This window comes from Protopterus annectens, chromosome 3.part0, assembly GCF_019279795.1.
Source record: "Protopterus annectens isolate FY-2018-M chromosome 3.part0, PAN1.0, whole genome shotgun sequence".
Lineage (NCBI taxonomy): Eukaryota > Metazoa > Chordata > Ceratodontiformes > Protopteridae > Protopterus > Protopterus annectens.
In genome coordinates, this window is record NC_056731.1 from 54,568,680 (window position 1) to 54,584,251 (window position 15,572).

Consider the following 15,572-nt stretch of genomic DNA (forward strand, 5'->3'; position numbering starts at 1 on the left):
AGGACCAATTTTTTTGTAGGCCAGTGTCTACTGAATCCTGGTGGCTGCACTTGTAATAAGTCTTTAACAGTTTGCATAGACTTAGCTTTGTCTTACATTTTCTTTAAAACCTCCTCTGCCTTAATACCAAACAAAGAATCATGCTGTAAAGGTGCATCTAGCAATTTAGCTTTAACATCATCAGGCAAATTTTGTTCCTTTAACCAGGCATGTCTCCTAATCACAGATCCAGTAGCTGCGGCCCTGCAGGAGGCCTCTAAGGAATCAAAACCACATTGCAAAGTATGCTTTCCAACTTGTTCAGCTGCCTGCAATAATTCCTGCAATTCTTTATTTTCTGCACATTCTGAAATCAACATCATTTTCTGTTTCAGCAATCCCATAACAAGTTGTTGGTACTTAAGCATGTGAAATTGACAGTTTAAGGCCCTGACTGCCAAGGTTGCAGATGTATAAACCTTTTTTCCCCATCTGTGTAGTGCCCTTGAATCTCTGTCAGAGGGGGTAGGGTTTTTTGCTGTTGAGGCCTTAACTCCCTTTGGACCCTATGAAATAGTTTCAGGGTCAGCAGCAGGATTTCTAAATATAAATTTATGTGAGCCAGGGACCCTGTAATATCTGTCAGGCTTACTGGGAGCCGGAGGTAAGGAGTCAGGGGTCAAGCTTGACTCCGAAAACACATCATCCACAATGTCTAAAACAGGGGGAATGGCTAAAGGCTTGTGCTGAGGGAGAAGAAGGAAATCCCTGAGACTCCTTTTTGATTCTGAGAAATCTTGACTCTCCCAGTAAAAATGCTCCCTCAAAGTATGCAAGGTTTCTCCAAAAGAATAATCCCCTGGAGGAGATGCAGATGGAATAGACTCCTCAGCATCAGAATCCTCATAGGGAGGTATAGATAATTCCTGATCAGAAGAGGAATCAGAAGAAATAGAAACCTGATCTGAAGATTCATAATCAGTGTCTTGCCTAGGCCTCTTATCTGGAGGGGGATGGGTACCCCTGATCAAGGTAATAAGGTCTTCAGCCATTTTGATCATCTGTTTTTTAGACATAGAGGCCTTTGCACGTGGCTCAGGCATCGTTTTTTTTAGTTTTAGAAGTTGTCTTTGCCTTTGGTTTTGCAGCTGTCATCAGTTTGATATATAAATGCTGAGGTCTGAATACAACCTCAGAAGCCGGTGCCTGCTCAGTGGCTCCGAACCCATCCGAGGGAGATACATCCGTCGGTCCAATACCTTGAGTATCTTGTGGCATGCCAGACACCACATGGGTGTCAGTAGGGGCCTGGGACTTGAAGGTAACGGGTATCAGGGGCTGCAAAAGTGCCTCACTGAGTACCGGCGAACCAGTGACTGGATTAGGAGAAGCTTTGCCGTTGGTTTTGGATCTCGACTCCTTTCTCTGTCCTTTTCTTTGCGTTTTTTTTATGTACTCCGGTAGTCGGATTGTTATCCGATGACAATTCTGGGTAGTTAAATCTGTTTCCAAAATATGTTGATGCAAAAATATACCGACGCTTAATAGTGCGTTGGTTAAATCTAGCACAAAACCGACAGCCAGGCACGTTGTGATCAGGGCCTAGGCAAGGAAAACAGTATAAATGGAAATCCTTATGAGGTATTTGCTTCCCACAAGTAATACAATTATTAACTTTTTCCGACATTGGTAAAAAGCAAGAAAAAGGTTTCCCCAACGGGGTACTTAGCTTTAGTGAAGACATCGATTCTGAAACTCAAACTCGAATATTTCAGTAGTCGACCAACCGGCACTTATGAAATGCTTCTGCTTCGGGCACCGCGTGGCAAGAAAGACTAAAGAAAATGGCATCAGCTGCATGTCTTATACCCCTGATGACCTGAGGTCATGGAAGAGAAGACAGCAACCGACACAGGACCCAAGACTTTGGAATTCAGGCCGACTGAGGGCAACCTGCCAGCAGATTACCCAAATGTAATGACTGCAACAGTGAAACACGAAGAACATCTTGTAGTATACAAATTTAATGGAGACGTTTTATTTGATTCAAGGGTAGAAGTCTTTAACAAATAACAAAATGGAAAGGATACAAAGGCAATATGCATTCCTTGGGTGTGCAATGAAATGAACTCCTTCCCTTTTTTCTTTTCATTTTTTTAGAATACAATCTGAGATAAGGCCTTTGGAAAATGATTTTCATTGCATCCAAAAACAGATAGGGACATGTTATTACGCGAGTATTAGAAAAATGTAACTACTGAAACTACAGAAAAATGGACATGATTATTATTGCAGGATGCACAATTTGATATGCTGATATGGAAACTATTACACAACAGACACTGGAATAAGTTAAATACTAACATTTGGAATTAGAAAGATAAAAACTGATTAACTCAGGCTGGTTTAAACAAATATCTGTTTTCTTTTCTGAAACAGAAGGTGTGTAGTGGGGGGGGGGGGGTCCAAATAAGGAGTTACACGGTAAGAATGGATAACTCATGTTTATGTCAGCAATTCTTCTTACCTCTGTGACTTTTGTTTCCTATTAATTTATTTGTTTTGTTTTGACTGTTTATGTTTTTGATTTTTGTACATTTTAACAAAGCTTCCCCCTACTCTTTTTGATAAATACTATGAAATGTATCACATCCATCTGATAAACTAGATGGGAAGTCAGTTTAATAACTGTACAGTGTAAGGATTAGTACATGAAACCAAGCACCTCGTACAAGAATGACATTAAAATTGAGATACTGCATGGTGAGCTACTGACTCTGCAAATCCTGAACGAAAAAGTACAAGTGACCCACCTGTCAATGGTAATAATAAGAATTAACCAAATCGGTCATCTTAAACTAAACAAGCATGGGGAAAGCACTCATTAATCTGAAAAAGCAGCCTTAGGTCATTCAGAGCATTGTGAGATAGTAGGGAATAAACAGCCTGGGAACTACTATGTATCAAGCAATGCTAATATTTACGGTGGTATAGCATTAAGTCCCATATGTTCTACAGCTGGAGCTCTGCAACATCAAATAGACACATTACACACTGAAGTAATACCTCATACACAGCCAGTGATATAAATAACACCCAATGAGCGGCTACAAGAGCTACAACAACAAAGTACAGTTGTGTACACTTATCATAAATGTAGATGTTTGAGTGTATTCACTGTTGCAGTCATCACACTTGGGTTATCTGCCTTCAGGTAGCCCTCAGTCGGCCCGAATACCAGAGTTTTGGGATTTCTGTGTCGGATGCTGTCGCTTCTTCCATGACGTCAGGTCGTCAGGGGTATAAAACAGGCAGCCAACGCCATTACATCAGTTTTTCTTGCCCCATCTAGTACATGGTGTGGAACACCACCAGTAAAAAGTAAATACCCCTGCCATAAAAAATGGCCATATAGAGGACAGGTAGAAAGGATACAGAAGAACAGGGGGCTGGAGGGAGGGAAACCAGGACTGCAACAGTGAATACACTCGAACATCTACATTTATGGTAAGTGTACACAACTGTACTATGTTCTTTGTGTTTCACTATTGCAGTCATCACACTTGGGTTGATTCCCAAAGCTGAGGAAGGGTGGAGGCATTCAAGAGGAGTTAGGGCTGGCTAGCAGGCCTTGTAAGACTGTTGTAGCAAATTCAGCTCTGGATTTAGAAAAAATAGGTAAGTGGTAATGCTTGGTGAAGGTGTGTACAGAACTCCAGGTTGCAGCTTCCAGAATATCCCTGGTAGGGACTCCCCTGAGAAATGCTGTAGAGGTGGAAGTAGCCCTAATGGAATGTGTTCTGATCCCCTGTGGGGTAGATTTTCCATGGTGCATGTAGCAGAAATGGATGCAGTGTGCTATCCATTTGGAAATGGTTTGCTTTGAAATGGCCATGCCCTCTGCCCCTGTAGCAAAGCTGACTAGCAGTTGGTCAGATTTTCTGAAAGGTTTAGTCCTGTCAAGGTAGAACCTGAGCTGTCTGTGCACGTCCAAGGAATGCAGGATCCTCTCCCCTTTATTTTGAGGATTAGGGAAGAAGGTTGGCAAATGGATGGCTTGGTTTAGAGCCACACTGGAGACCACCTTAGGCATAAAGGACAGGTTAGTCCAGAGGGAAACCCTGTCAGCATGGAAAATAATGGAGGGTTCCACAGCCATCAGTGCCTGTAACCCAGACACTCTTAAGTAAGGCTTGTTTCCAAGAAAGGAATTTTAACTCTGCTGAAGCTGCAGGTTCAAAAGGGGGGGAGCGTGAGCTTTTCCAGTACAAAGTTAAGGTCCCAGGCAGGGATGGGTGCTCTCCTAGGGGGCCTTAAGTTGTTAGCCCCTCTCAGAAACTGTTTGATGAGAGGGTGAGAGACTAGAGGTGGCTCAGTATTATAATGAGCTGAGATGCCAGAGGCAAGAATTTTAATGGAGGAGAAGGATAGGCCTCTGTGGAGTATCTCTGCTAGGTAATCAAGGATTTGAGGTAAGGAGGGCACAGCTGTGTCCTTTCCTTGAGACTGACTCAAAGAGCAATATCTTTTCCACTTTTCAGCATAGGATTTTCTAGTATTAGACCTTCTGGCCTCAAGAATTACGTCCAGCACCTGCTTGCTGAGGGTTGCTCGTGGAGTATTCAGGGGATAAGACAGGCTGCAAGGTTTAGGGTTTGCAGCTGTGAATGCAAAATCTGTCCCTCCTGCTGAGACAGCAGAGAAGGAGTCTGATGAAGGTGCCAGGGTGGCACTGTTGTCAGACTGCATAAGAGTGGGTACCAGTGCTGGCGTGGCCAATCTGGGGCAATAAGAATTGCCCTTGGGGTGTCCTGTCTGATCTTGAGTAGTACCTTTGAGAGGAGGGGCAGAGGGGGAAAGACATAAATTGAGAGGTTTTCCCATTTGAAGGATAAGGCATCCACCTTCCAGGCCCTGCTGTGACGGTTCCTGGTGCAAAATTTGCTCAACTGGTGATTCTCAGGGGAGGCAAAGCGGTCCAACTCTGGTGTCCCCCACCTCTGGATTAGAAGATTGAAGGTGTTAGGCTCCAATTTCCACTCATGTGGGTCCAGGAGATTTCTGCTTATGTCGTCTGCCAGTGAATTCTGTTTGCCTGGCAGGAACTGAGCTTGCAGATGCACTTGGTTGCTCAAAGCTGTGTTCTACAGGGTCATGGCTAACCTGCAGAGTGGGTAAGAATGGGTTCCCCCCGTTTGTTTATGTACCACATAACTGTGGTGTTGTCTGTTTATATCAGCAGCTGTCCTGGAAGGATTAGTTCTTTGAAGGCTGTCAGAGCATACTGTACAGCTAACATCTCTTTTTGATTGATGTGCAGGAAAATTTGTCCTGAGGTCCACTTTCCCTGTATGCATTTGCCTGCCATGTGAGCCCCCCATGCATAGTCTGATGCATCTGTAATCAGGGTTTGGGCAGCGAGGGGTTGAGTGAAAGGCAGTCCCTTGTTGTGGTTGCATGCTTCTGCCCACCAAAGGAACTCTGCCCTTAGACAAGGTATGACTGCAATGACTGTTTCCAGGTCCGGAGAATGCTGGCACCAAAGACTTTTTAAGTACCACTGAAGTTTCCTCATATGCAGTTTTGCATATGGAATTAACAGAATGCATGAGGCCATGAACCCTACGGCTTGCAGTATTTTCTTTGCAGATAGCTGAGTTTTGGTGGCCGTGTTTTTGAAGTAGTTGTTCAAATAGATCTGTTTTTCTGGAGTGAGAAAGGCCATCTGGGAAATTGTGTTCAAGCTTGCTCTCAGGAATACATTTTTTTTTAACTGGGCACCAGTTGAGATTTCTTTTTGTTGATGGTGTACCCCAATGAAGATAGGAGTCTTTTTACAAATGCCAGGTGTTGAAGTAGTAATTCCTGACTGTCTGCCTGAATCAGGCAATCATCCAAGTATGGGAAAATTTGGATATTTCTCTGCCTGCAGTATGCAATGGCTGGAGCCAGGCACTTTGTGAATATTCTGGGCACAGTAGATAAGCCAAATGGAAGTGCAGAGAACTGCCCTGAAGCGGAGATATCTCCTGCAAGACTCCCTAAGGGGATGTGCAGATAGGCTTCTTTTAAGTCTAGGGTGACTAGCCAGGCATCCTTGGCTAGCATAGGGAGAAGCTGTTGCAGGGTTAGCATTCTGAATTTTGGGACCACCAGAAAGGTGTTGAGAATTGATAGATCCAGGATTGGGTGCCAAGAGCCCTCTTTTCTGGGCACCGGAAACAATCTGGAGTAGAACCCCTGTCCCCTTTGTTCTACTGGAACAGGTTGGATGGCCTTGATATTGAGCAGGGAATGTACTTTCTTTTGAGCCCCTGCCCACTGGTTTGGAGGAAGGTCTGGAAACCCACGTGGGGTTGGCAGGGAATGGAAGTAGAATCTGTACCCCTGGGATACAATGTTTAGAACCCATCGATCCTGAGTAATGCACATCCAGTTTTTGGCATGAAGGGCAAGTTTTCCTCCTAGCGGCACAAGTAGATGGGCAGGGCTGTGAAGGAAAATTGACAAGTCATTGTGAACTTTTACCAGCCACTCCCTGTTTTTGAGTTGGGAGCACTCCATTGTTTAGATCTCTGCATACCCTGAGACTGTAGTCTTGGTGGTCTGGTTCTCCTGGGTTTCGACTGTGAAGGCCTGGAAGGGGCTGGATAGGACCAGTTTTTTGTAGGCCAATGCCTACTGAATCTAGGTGGCTGCACTTGTAAGAATTCTTTAACAGTTTGCATAGATTTAGCTTTTTCTTCCATCTTTTTAAGAACCTCTTCTGCTTTGGTGCCAAACAAACGATCCCGATTTAAAGGGGCATTTAGTAATTTTGATTTGACATGGTCTGGCAAGCCTTGTCCTTCAGCCAAGCATGCTTTCTCAGTACAGATCCAGTGACTGCAGTCCTGCAAGACGCTTCTAGGGCATCAAAGCCACACTGCAAAGTATGCATACAAACTTGGTTTGCAGAATTAATTAATTCTTGTAAATCTTTATTTTCTGCACAATCTGGAAGTAACACCATTTTTTGTTTAATTTGTTCCATAATATGTTGCTGGTACTTCAACATATGAAACTGGCAGTTCAATGCCCTGATAGCAAGAGTTGCAGAGGTATATACCTTCTTACCCCATCTGTCTAAAGCTCTGGAGTCCCTGTCTGAAGGAGTAAGGTTTTTGACTGTAGTAGCCTTAAAACCATTAGGCCCCTGGGAAATGGTCTCTGGATCCGCAGTGGGATTCTTAAAGAGAAATTTGTGAGAATCAGGTACTCTGTAGTACCTGTCAGGTTTTCTAGGGGCCAGTGGTAAAGTGTCTCTAGTAAGACTGGATTCCATAAAGACATCATCTACAACATCCAGGACAGGGGGTATAGCTAGGGTCTTCAACCATTCTAAGCATTTGCTTTTGAGGCATGGGAGCTTGTGCATGCGCTTTGGTGGTCGGTTTTCTAGGCTTAGTGCATACTCTGGGCCTGAGAAACTCGGTAGTTTTAGCTAAAAAAGAAGTTGTCAGTTTAATGCGAATATTAGTAGGTCAGAATACACCCTCAGAAGTTGGTGCCTGCACAGCGGCTCTGGACCCATCCAAGGTAGAGACATCCGCAGGTTCCATAGTCAAAGAAGCATCTCACGGCATACCGGACACCGAATGGGTTTCAGCAGAGGCCTGCAAATCTGTAGAAGTGGGCATCAGGGGCTGCAAAGGTGCCTCACTGAGTACTGGCAGACTGACGACTAGCTTAACGGAAGCATCGTTGGCGGTTTTTGACCTATGCGGTCTGTCTCTGTCTTTATCTTTGCACTTTTTTTTAAGATCGGTAGTCATATGGCTTACCAAAGCCATTTCAGAATACGGAGGACAGCAGCAAAAAAATTTAGCGACAAAAATAGCCCAATGACAAATGGTTCGGGCACTAAACAAGGCACAAAACCGACAGCGAGAGACATCGTGGTCTGGGCCTAAACAGGTGACGCAGTAAGAATGAAAATCTCTGTGAGATATTTGCTTATCTCAGGCAAGACAATTGCTAACTTTTTCTGACATCGGTTAGAGCAAGAAAAAAGAATCCCCAACGGGGTACTTAGCTTTAGAAGACTTCAGGTTTGAAACTCGAAAAACGAAAATTTCAGGTAGCGGCCGACCGGCACTTGCGAGCTGCTTCTGCTTCGGTCTCCTTCTTGGCAAGAAAGACTGATGTAATGGCATCGGCTGCCTGTTTTATACCCCTGATGACCTGACGTCATGGAAGAAGCAACAGCATCCAACACAGAAATCCCCAAGACTCTGGTATTCGGGCCGACTGAGGGCTACCTGCAGGCAGATAACCCAAGCGTGATGACTGCAACAGTGAAACATGAAGAACATCTGTGCAATGCCATATTTAAACAAAACAAATACTAGCTGCATCTGAAATAACCCCTTCTTCTACACTCTCCTACAACAATAACTGTGTATAATGCCATATTTGAACAAAATAAATGCTAGCTGTATCTGAAATAATCCCTTCTCCTACAATGTCACATGACTGTGTTAAAAAGTGTTAACAAAAACTGATATACACAACAAGGTACCTCTAGGAAGGTATACTTTGCAAGAATAGTTTCTTTCTACAACATGATGTATAACAAATAGTCTAGGCCAGACATTCTAAACAAAGAAACTCTCAGCTTTGCATTAGTCTGTTCACCTTTTTAGATAAAGAATAGATGTGTAAACAAGATAAGGCATACAAAACATTCTTTAAAGGCTGTTAATCCCTACAAGAAGTATTAACAATACATAATTGAAAGTGGAAGGTCTGCTATAAGGAAATAGGACTTTAATCAGAGAAATTTGGCTCATATCCAGCTTCCCCATACCTGGGTATTGTTCATGTTGTAAAAAAGTCTGGAGATAAGTGGTGCTGGAGCTCACAGCATCTTCTCCTACCAACCTTCTACTGACTTTATGTCAGAAATCATTCAGGTAAAAAAAAAAAAAAGACATGCATCTGGAGTATTTCTCCCTGGGCCTCTGCTGAAAATTGGCTCATTCCAAGTTGGACTTTCCTGGTAAACAAATGTTAAATAAATAAATAAATAAATAAAAGTGTTGTGTAGAAGTATGGAACTAAAACTTGTAACATGCTACCTGACTTCCATTTTGAATGTTATTGGTTATTTGGAGATTTTGGAAAATACTAAAAATACTACAGTAGGGATACGTCTATATTACATTATCGAACTTTTAAAAGTTCGAACGTCATATGGTCGACACCAAATGATCAAATATTGGAAAGTTTGAAAATGTAATAAATAAAAATAAACCAAAGAACAAACCAACCTGAACAGTTTAAGCAGGGGGCTGCCCCCCCCCCTGCACCCCTCACTCTTTAAATATACCAACTCTGAGATCACACTACAGTGGAGAAAAGGGAAATCTTCTCATTCCGCACTGTACGGAGATCTTTGTTGAAACATTTAAACTTTTAAAAGTTTGATCATATGGTGTTGACCATATGACATTCGAACTTTTAAGAGTTCGACAATGTGATATAGACCCGTAGGGATAACTATTTGCTTTTAACCTGAAGCATAGCTGGTTCAATTAATGACCACCTCTCAGCTACCTGACTTTGGAGTTTTTGGAAAGAAAGAAAAATAAAACAGTACGGATAATTATTTGTTTTTAACCAGAAACATAACTGATTCAATTAGTGACACCCTCAGCTCTTCAAGTGAAGAGCAAAAAAAAAAAAAAGCACTTCACTGTAATAAGCTGCAAGTCATCAGCTTATTGTAATTAGATCTCACCCTTGTTGCCCCACTTCCAGCTCCAGCCAATCAGGTGCCATTTATGTGCCCCGCCCAACCCTCTTTTAACATAGTTTATTTAAAAAAAACAAAAAAGCATTTTTACAAATGTAGCAAACAGTTGCTACAGTTTATACCCTGCCTGCACATAGAGCTACAGTGCTCACGCCGCTCAGGCTTTAGTTTTAAAAACAGATTTTTTTTTTTACTTTTAAACTGTAGCAAACTGTTTGCTACAATGTACCAAGCAGATGCTACAGTTTAGACAACACACAAATCACTACAGCTGGTATTACATTAGGTTGATCGCACCCCTCCAACACCTTGCACTCGGGGCTGATGCTCATCTCGCCCTGCCCTAGCTACGCTACTGCTTTTAATTATCATATTCAACGTAACAGACTATTCAACTTACAGTCTGTTCCAATCAAAATAAAAACACTAGTCCACCAATTTTAGTACTTTGGCGAAAATGCAAGCTATTTTATTTAAATCTTTATATATTTTTTCTTTGCTGTACAAAACAACTGAGAGAAATGTGCAGAACTTTCTCAGTCAGGATCAGCCTACTAACCAGTTAACAAGTCAAATAAATAAAGACAAATTTAACAATTTGTTGTAGCTAAAAGTTTTTTCCAGTTGAAAATCATTATATGGCATAGCTACATATATCTTTTCATACAATGTCTTTATCACAATATTGAAAGTTGCAGTGATAATGTTATGAAAGATTTTTGTACATGTCATACAAATGCTCTAAAATGAATTTTGAGACATTAGATCAAGCATGTTGATCATAACTGCTCACAGATGATGAAATATGTTGGATACAGATGCGTGGTTACAATTTTGTCTGAGAGTGTGATAATTTCTTACACTGTTCACCTCCTCAGTTTTCCAAGATATTCCTCAATTTTAACATAAACTACCAGGTCAATACTGACTGCTGATAAAAATGGTATGTAAGGTATTAGAAGGACTTCAGCTGTTTGAAAACCTTTTATCTTTATTACAGAGCATTTACATTTACTAGAAGAATACCACCAAAAACAAAGAAAAACAATAATAATAACAAAGTAAAAAAAAAAAAAGAGAGAGAGAGAAATTCTGCCTGTGGGCTTTTAAGTAAATGAGGAAATTAATCGTTGCATTTGTAACTTTTGCATTTGTACTGATATATGCAATTTGAGGTATTTACCTCTGTTTGATAACACCACTGTGTTGAAACAGAGTATATCTATAGTGAGAGAGAGAGAGGGAATGAGAAAAAGAGAGCCTATTCCAGAATTCACACTTTTTGTGTTTTTCAATTCTGCTGTAAATTTAGTTATTATATAATGTCAATTTCTGTACAAATTCCTAGAGGAGATTTTTATTAAAATAAATCTGTTTTTACAGTCCATGACACTAACAGTATGAGCAATCTTCACATAGAGAATTATGAACAGGTCACCATTCGTAACTTACTTATGTGTTTGAAACATGGATGCCAAGAAATTCACCTCGTGGGAAAATCTCGATGGGAAAATCTTGGCATCTATGCTGAGAATTCATAATATTAAGTATTGATCAGAGATCCGATCATAATTCTTTGTAGTGTATGGAGATTTACATGCTCCATACTACTAGCTACAGAAAAAAACAATGGGAAGTGCTATGCCAGCTTTGAAAGCTGGTAATACAGTTGGAAACTGCTTTATATCTTCACGTATTCCCTGTGTAAGGGAAACAGCTTCCCAAATACTTTTTTTTAGTGAGTGCAATGTTGTAAACAGCAAATAGAAGCAAAGTAGAAATTAACTCATTTCATGTTCAGCTTGTGTTATTTACTGGTTGGCACTGTGAGCTCTCAGCAGATAGCACCATACGTGATCTTAACAGTGCGCAGGAATTGTAGGCACCCTTCTAGATGGGCCTCGTGCTACAGTAGCACTGAACCAGGAAATCATTTAGCTGATATTTCACTTTAACAATGGTGCTCCATGCACTACGTACAATTTAAAATCTAAGCATGCGGATATCAAAAAGATAACACATGCAAAACAGAAAGACAGGCTAAAAAGCAGAACAAACTAAACAGATAAATACATAATATTATAAATGGCTCACCCTGTGTCTTCCTGGAAGCCTTCTAATTCATCTTTTTGTTCATCTAGTGTAGACTCCAAATCCAAATAGGTGCCATTGTGGGAAAGTTGAAGAGTACAATCATCAAGCTGAAAAAAACCCATCAGAAGTACTTTAAAATAGGATTCAATATGCTTTAGCAACTCTCACTCTAATGATGTGATAAAAAATAACCACTGGAATAAGAACACATGAGCTATATGTACCTAGGACTAATTATGGACTACCTTACCTGTGTTTAGAAAGACTAAAGCTGGAAAGAGTCTCTTAGTCAAGGCAGAATGGAACTGTTACATTATTTTGGTTTTTGAATAACATATTCTAAAGATTGAGTTTGAATGAAAGAGCTTTTGCTAGAAATCCTATTGAAAAAAGGATATGAGATTCTCCTCAATTCTTTGAAATTGTTTGATGTCAGATTATAAATAACTTTCCTCCATGACAAGAATTAGATACTTAAGTGTTCTAAAAATTAAAAAAACAAAAAACAAACTGGAGAAAAAAACACCCTTGCAGGCCCAGCGCCTTTAAACTCCTGGATTCAGATAGATGTGTGCAAAGTTCTTTATAATCCACAGGTTATGTTGTAAACAAGAACGCCAATAAACGAAAAAAACAAATTGAAATTTTATTAAGCTTAAAAACAAGCTTTTCGTCGGCACTCTGCACCAACTTCCTCAGAAAAACAAACTGCACCACACATTTGTCTCACTATAAATACATCACTACTCCACTCAAATAAGCCCCCTAGCGGCTCCCCTTTAAAAAGCACATAATTACACTTTGAAAATTTTTAACTAAGAAGCAGTCAAAATGTTCAGCAATTTGGTATCTACTACTCATACCTGCCATCAATGCTGGTAAACCTATGATGCTCCAAATATTGAATTTTAAAGCCACCATAAATACAAATGATCGAATGTGTCAATAGCCACAAGAAAAATTATGATGTATTTTAAAAATAAGTATAAAAGTGGAAAGAAAATTCCCACAACTGTTAATATAAACATTAATATAAACAATAAATAGTGAACACAGAAGTGAAATAAAAAAATGGTAAAACCCAAGAATTTGTTCCCAGATGGCATTAAGTCACTCCAGGGGGCTTCACCTCACTAGGCTTCTCAATTTGAGAAAGCAACTGATGGAAAGCATACTGTTAAGTCCAGGTAAATGATAAGCTTCCAACTTAAGTTGCCACATCAACTCCTTGCATTCAAGTCTTAAAGAATCGGGTCCCCCCCATAAACTCTTGGTTTAGCTGATCGATGACTGTAAACGAGTAGTAGATGCCAAATTGTTGAACATTTAGGACGCTTTTTAGTTAAAAATTTTCAAAGTGTAATTATGTGCTTTTTAAAGGGGAGCCACTAGGAAGCGCATTTGAGTGGAGTAGTGATGTATTTATAGTGAGACAAATGTGTGGTGCAGTTTGTTTTTCTGAGGAAGTTGGTGCAGAGCGCCGACGAAAAGCTTGTTTTTAAGCTTAATAAAATTTCAATTTGTTTTTTTTTGTTTATTGGCGTTCTTGTTTACAACATAACCTGTGGATTATAAAGATACTTAAGTGTTCTTAGGATCAGAAACTCCTGCACCTGTAATAAGACACTTCTATAGTCATTTTACGGTTCCTATTATAACCTCGAACTAAAAGTTCGAATGTCACATGGTCGACACCATATGATGGAACTTTTACAAGTTTGAAGGTTAAAACAAATGGCTCTGTATGGTGCAGAATGGGAAGATTTCCCTTTTCTGCACTGAAGTGCGATCTCGGAGTTGGTATATTTACCCCATGTGGGGGGGGGGGGTACGCTCAGAGCGCTTAGGTAAGTTTTCTTTTTTTTTTTAATTTTTTATTATATATTCAATGTTTCAAACTTCTATCATATAGTGTCGATCATATGAGGTTCGAAGTTTTGAAACTTCGAGTATATAATATAGACCTGTCATTTTATACCATATATGTTATTGTTCCCTACATTTATTTTACTTACTCCGATGTTTATTCTGATCAAAGGGTGGACTGCCATGCTTCTGGAACCATTAAGTACTGTTACCCTCCACCACAAACAATACACTTCCAGAGGTTACTTCCAGCCACACTGCACCAACAAATCTACCAAAATATGCAGGTAGAAGTGGCACATTTGTGCGCCATGTTTTCATGTTGTTCCTCAATGCAAAATAATAATTTGTGCTACTGCAGTTATATGATGGCCAACTGATTTAACTGTTGAGGTGACCCATTCAGTTGAACAGATGTGACATGTCACCTCATTAGCACCACTACAAGTGAATGCTAATAAATCAAAAGCCTTTCACTGAAACTATTTCCAGCAGACCACAGACACATACTTTTTTTGCAGGGGGCAAGTCCCACTGTAGCCCTCGTGGGGGACACCCCACACCTCCAAACTTGTATATCTATATAAATATCTATATCTATACATCTATAACTATAATTACATATCTATCTGTCTATATACAGATCGCACAACAATGTACAAAGATGAAAATTCTAATGCTGATGAAAGTAGCTTTGGCAAAAAGCTCTCAATTTATTTGCTTTTTCCAAAAATAAGATCAGTGACTTGACAGGAGCACCAGTCTATCAGCACTTCTTCAAACCTCACACCATCTAGTGTCACTAAAGACACAACAAAAAAAAGCTTTTTAAGTTGGTACAAACTTGTCTGCATTCCAACACCACCATATCTCTATATACATTAAACCAAATATCACACAAAATTGTGTAAAAGAAGAACTTCCACGTCTCTTTTTGCAATCTCATTCAAATACACTGCAAATAATCAGTGTGATTGCTCATAAATCCAAAACTCTCCATCAACTTTGTGGTCAGTCAAGAGAATAGACTGACCAGAAGGGGAAGAAACTATGGCATATATCCCAACTACATAATTAATGATACAGCACATATATTAAAATTGGTATATTAGACCCCTTTCAAATGGACAGCCAGCAATCTAAGAAACATATATCACTGGATGCATTTAGGTTTTTTTTTTTTTTTTTTTTGGAATCCTTTTAACCATTCTGTTTTATTTATATGTTTGGAGACTGGGCATTTAGTGACTTTGAGTTAATGAACAACCTGGTCCCTTACAAATTAATTTGCAACTATAACGTATACCAGGATGTAATTACCATTTGTTTTCCTGCAAATGCTATCTTTATAATAATATAATAGTGAGTATAGGAAATATCAGATTAAAACATAACAACTTTGGAAACAACAGTACTTCCCTTTAGCAAGATAGTTGCAACATTCACTATCAAGCTAACTAGACTTGGTTAACCCACATTAAAGATTCAACTCTCCAAAAAATGCCATGTTTTTAAAGTACTATAATTAACCAGACAGACAAAACAAAGGTAAATGTTTCTATCACCATAATACATTCCGTACCCTCAAAATACATCAGAGAGGCAAAAGCATTCACTGTAAAATGAAAATACAACAGCAATGCACCCCTTTATCAGGCTATTTGGGATATAACAAACTAGAAAAGAATAAGCACTTAGGCTGATGCAGGGACATTAGAACTGCAGAGAAGGTCAAAATGTGTTGACAACTTTACAGAAGTGGTAGAAAGACATGGCTTGGGCTTTTCAAAAAAACTAACCTAAAACAAAAATAACTCTCACAGGTACTAGGAATAAT

At 39.9% G+C, this 15,572-nt stretch overlaps 1 protein-coding gene across 5 annotated transcripts in view; it reads right to left on the bottom strand.

The window, feature by feature from the left end:
* FHOD3 (formin homology 2 domain containing 3) overlaps positions 1 to 15,572 on the bottom strand; it is a 3,141,544-nt gene that overhangs the window by 2,769,540 nt on the left and 356,432 nt on the right. For all 5 annotated transcript variants that reach the window (XM_044064575.1, XM_044064578.1, XM_044064576.1 and 2 more), the window contains exon 2: positions 11,870 to 11,976. In XM_044064575.1, the coding sequence (XP_043920510.1) occupies positions 11,870 to 11,976 (107 nt within the window). The remainder of the gene's footprint in view (positions 1 to 11,869; positions 11,977 to 15,572) is intronic.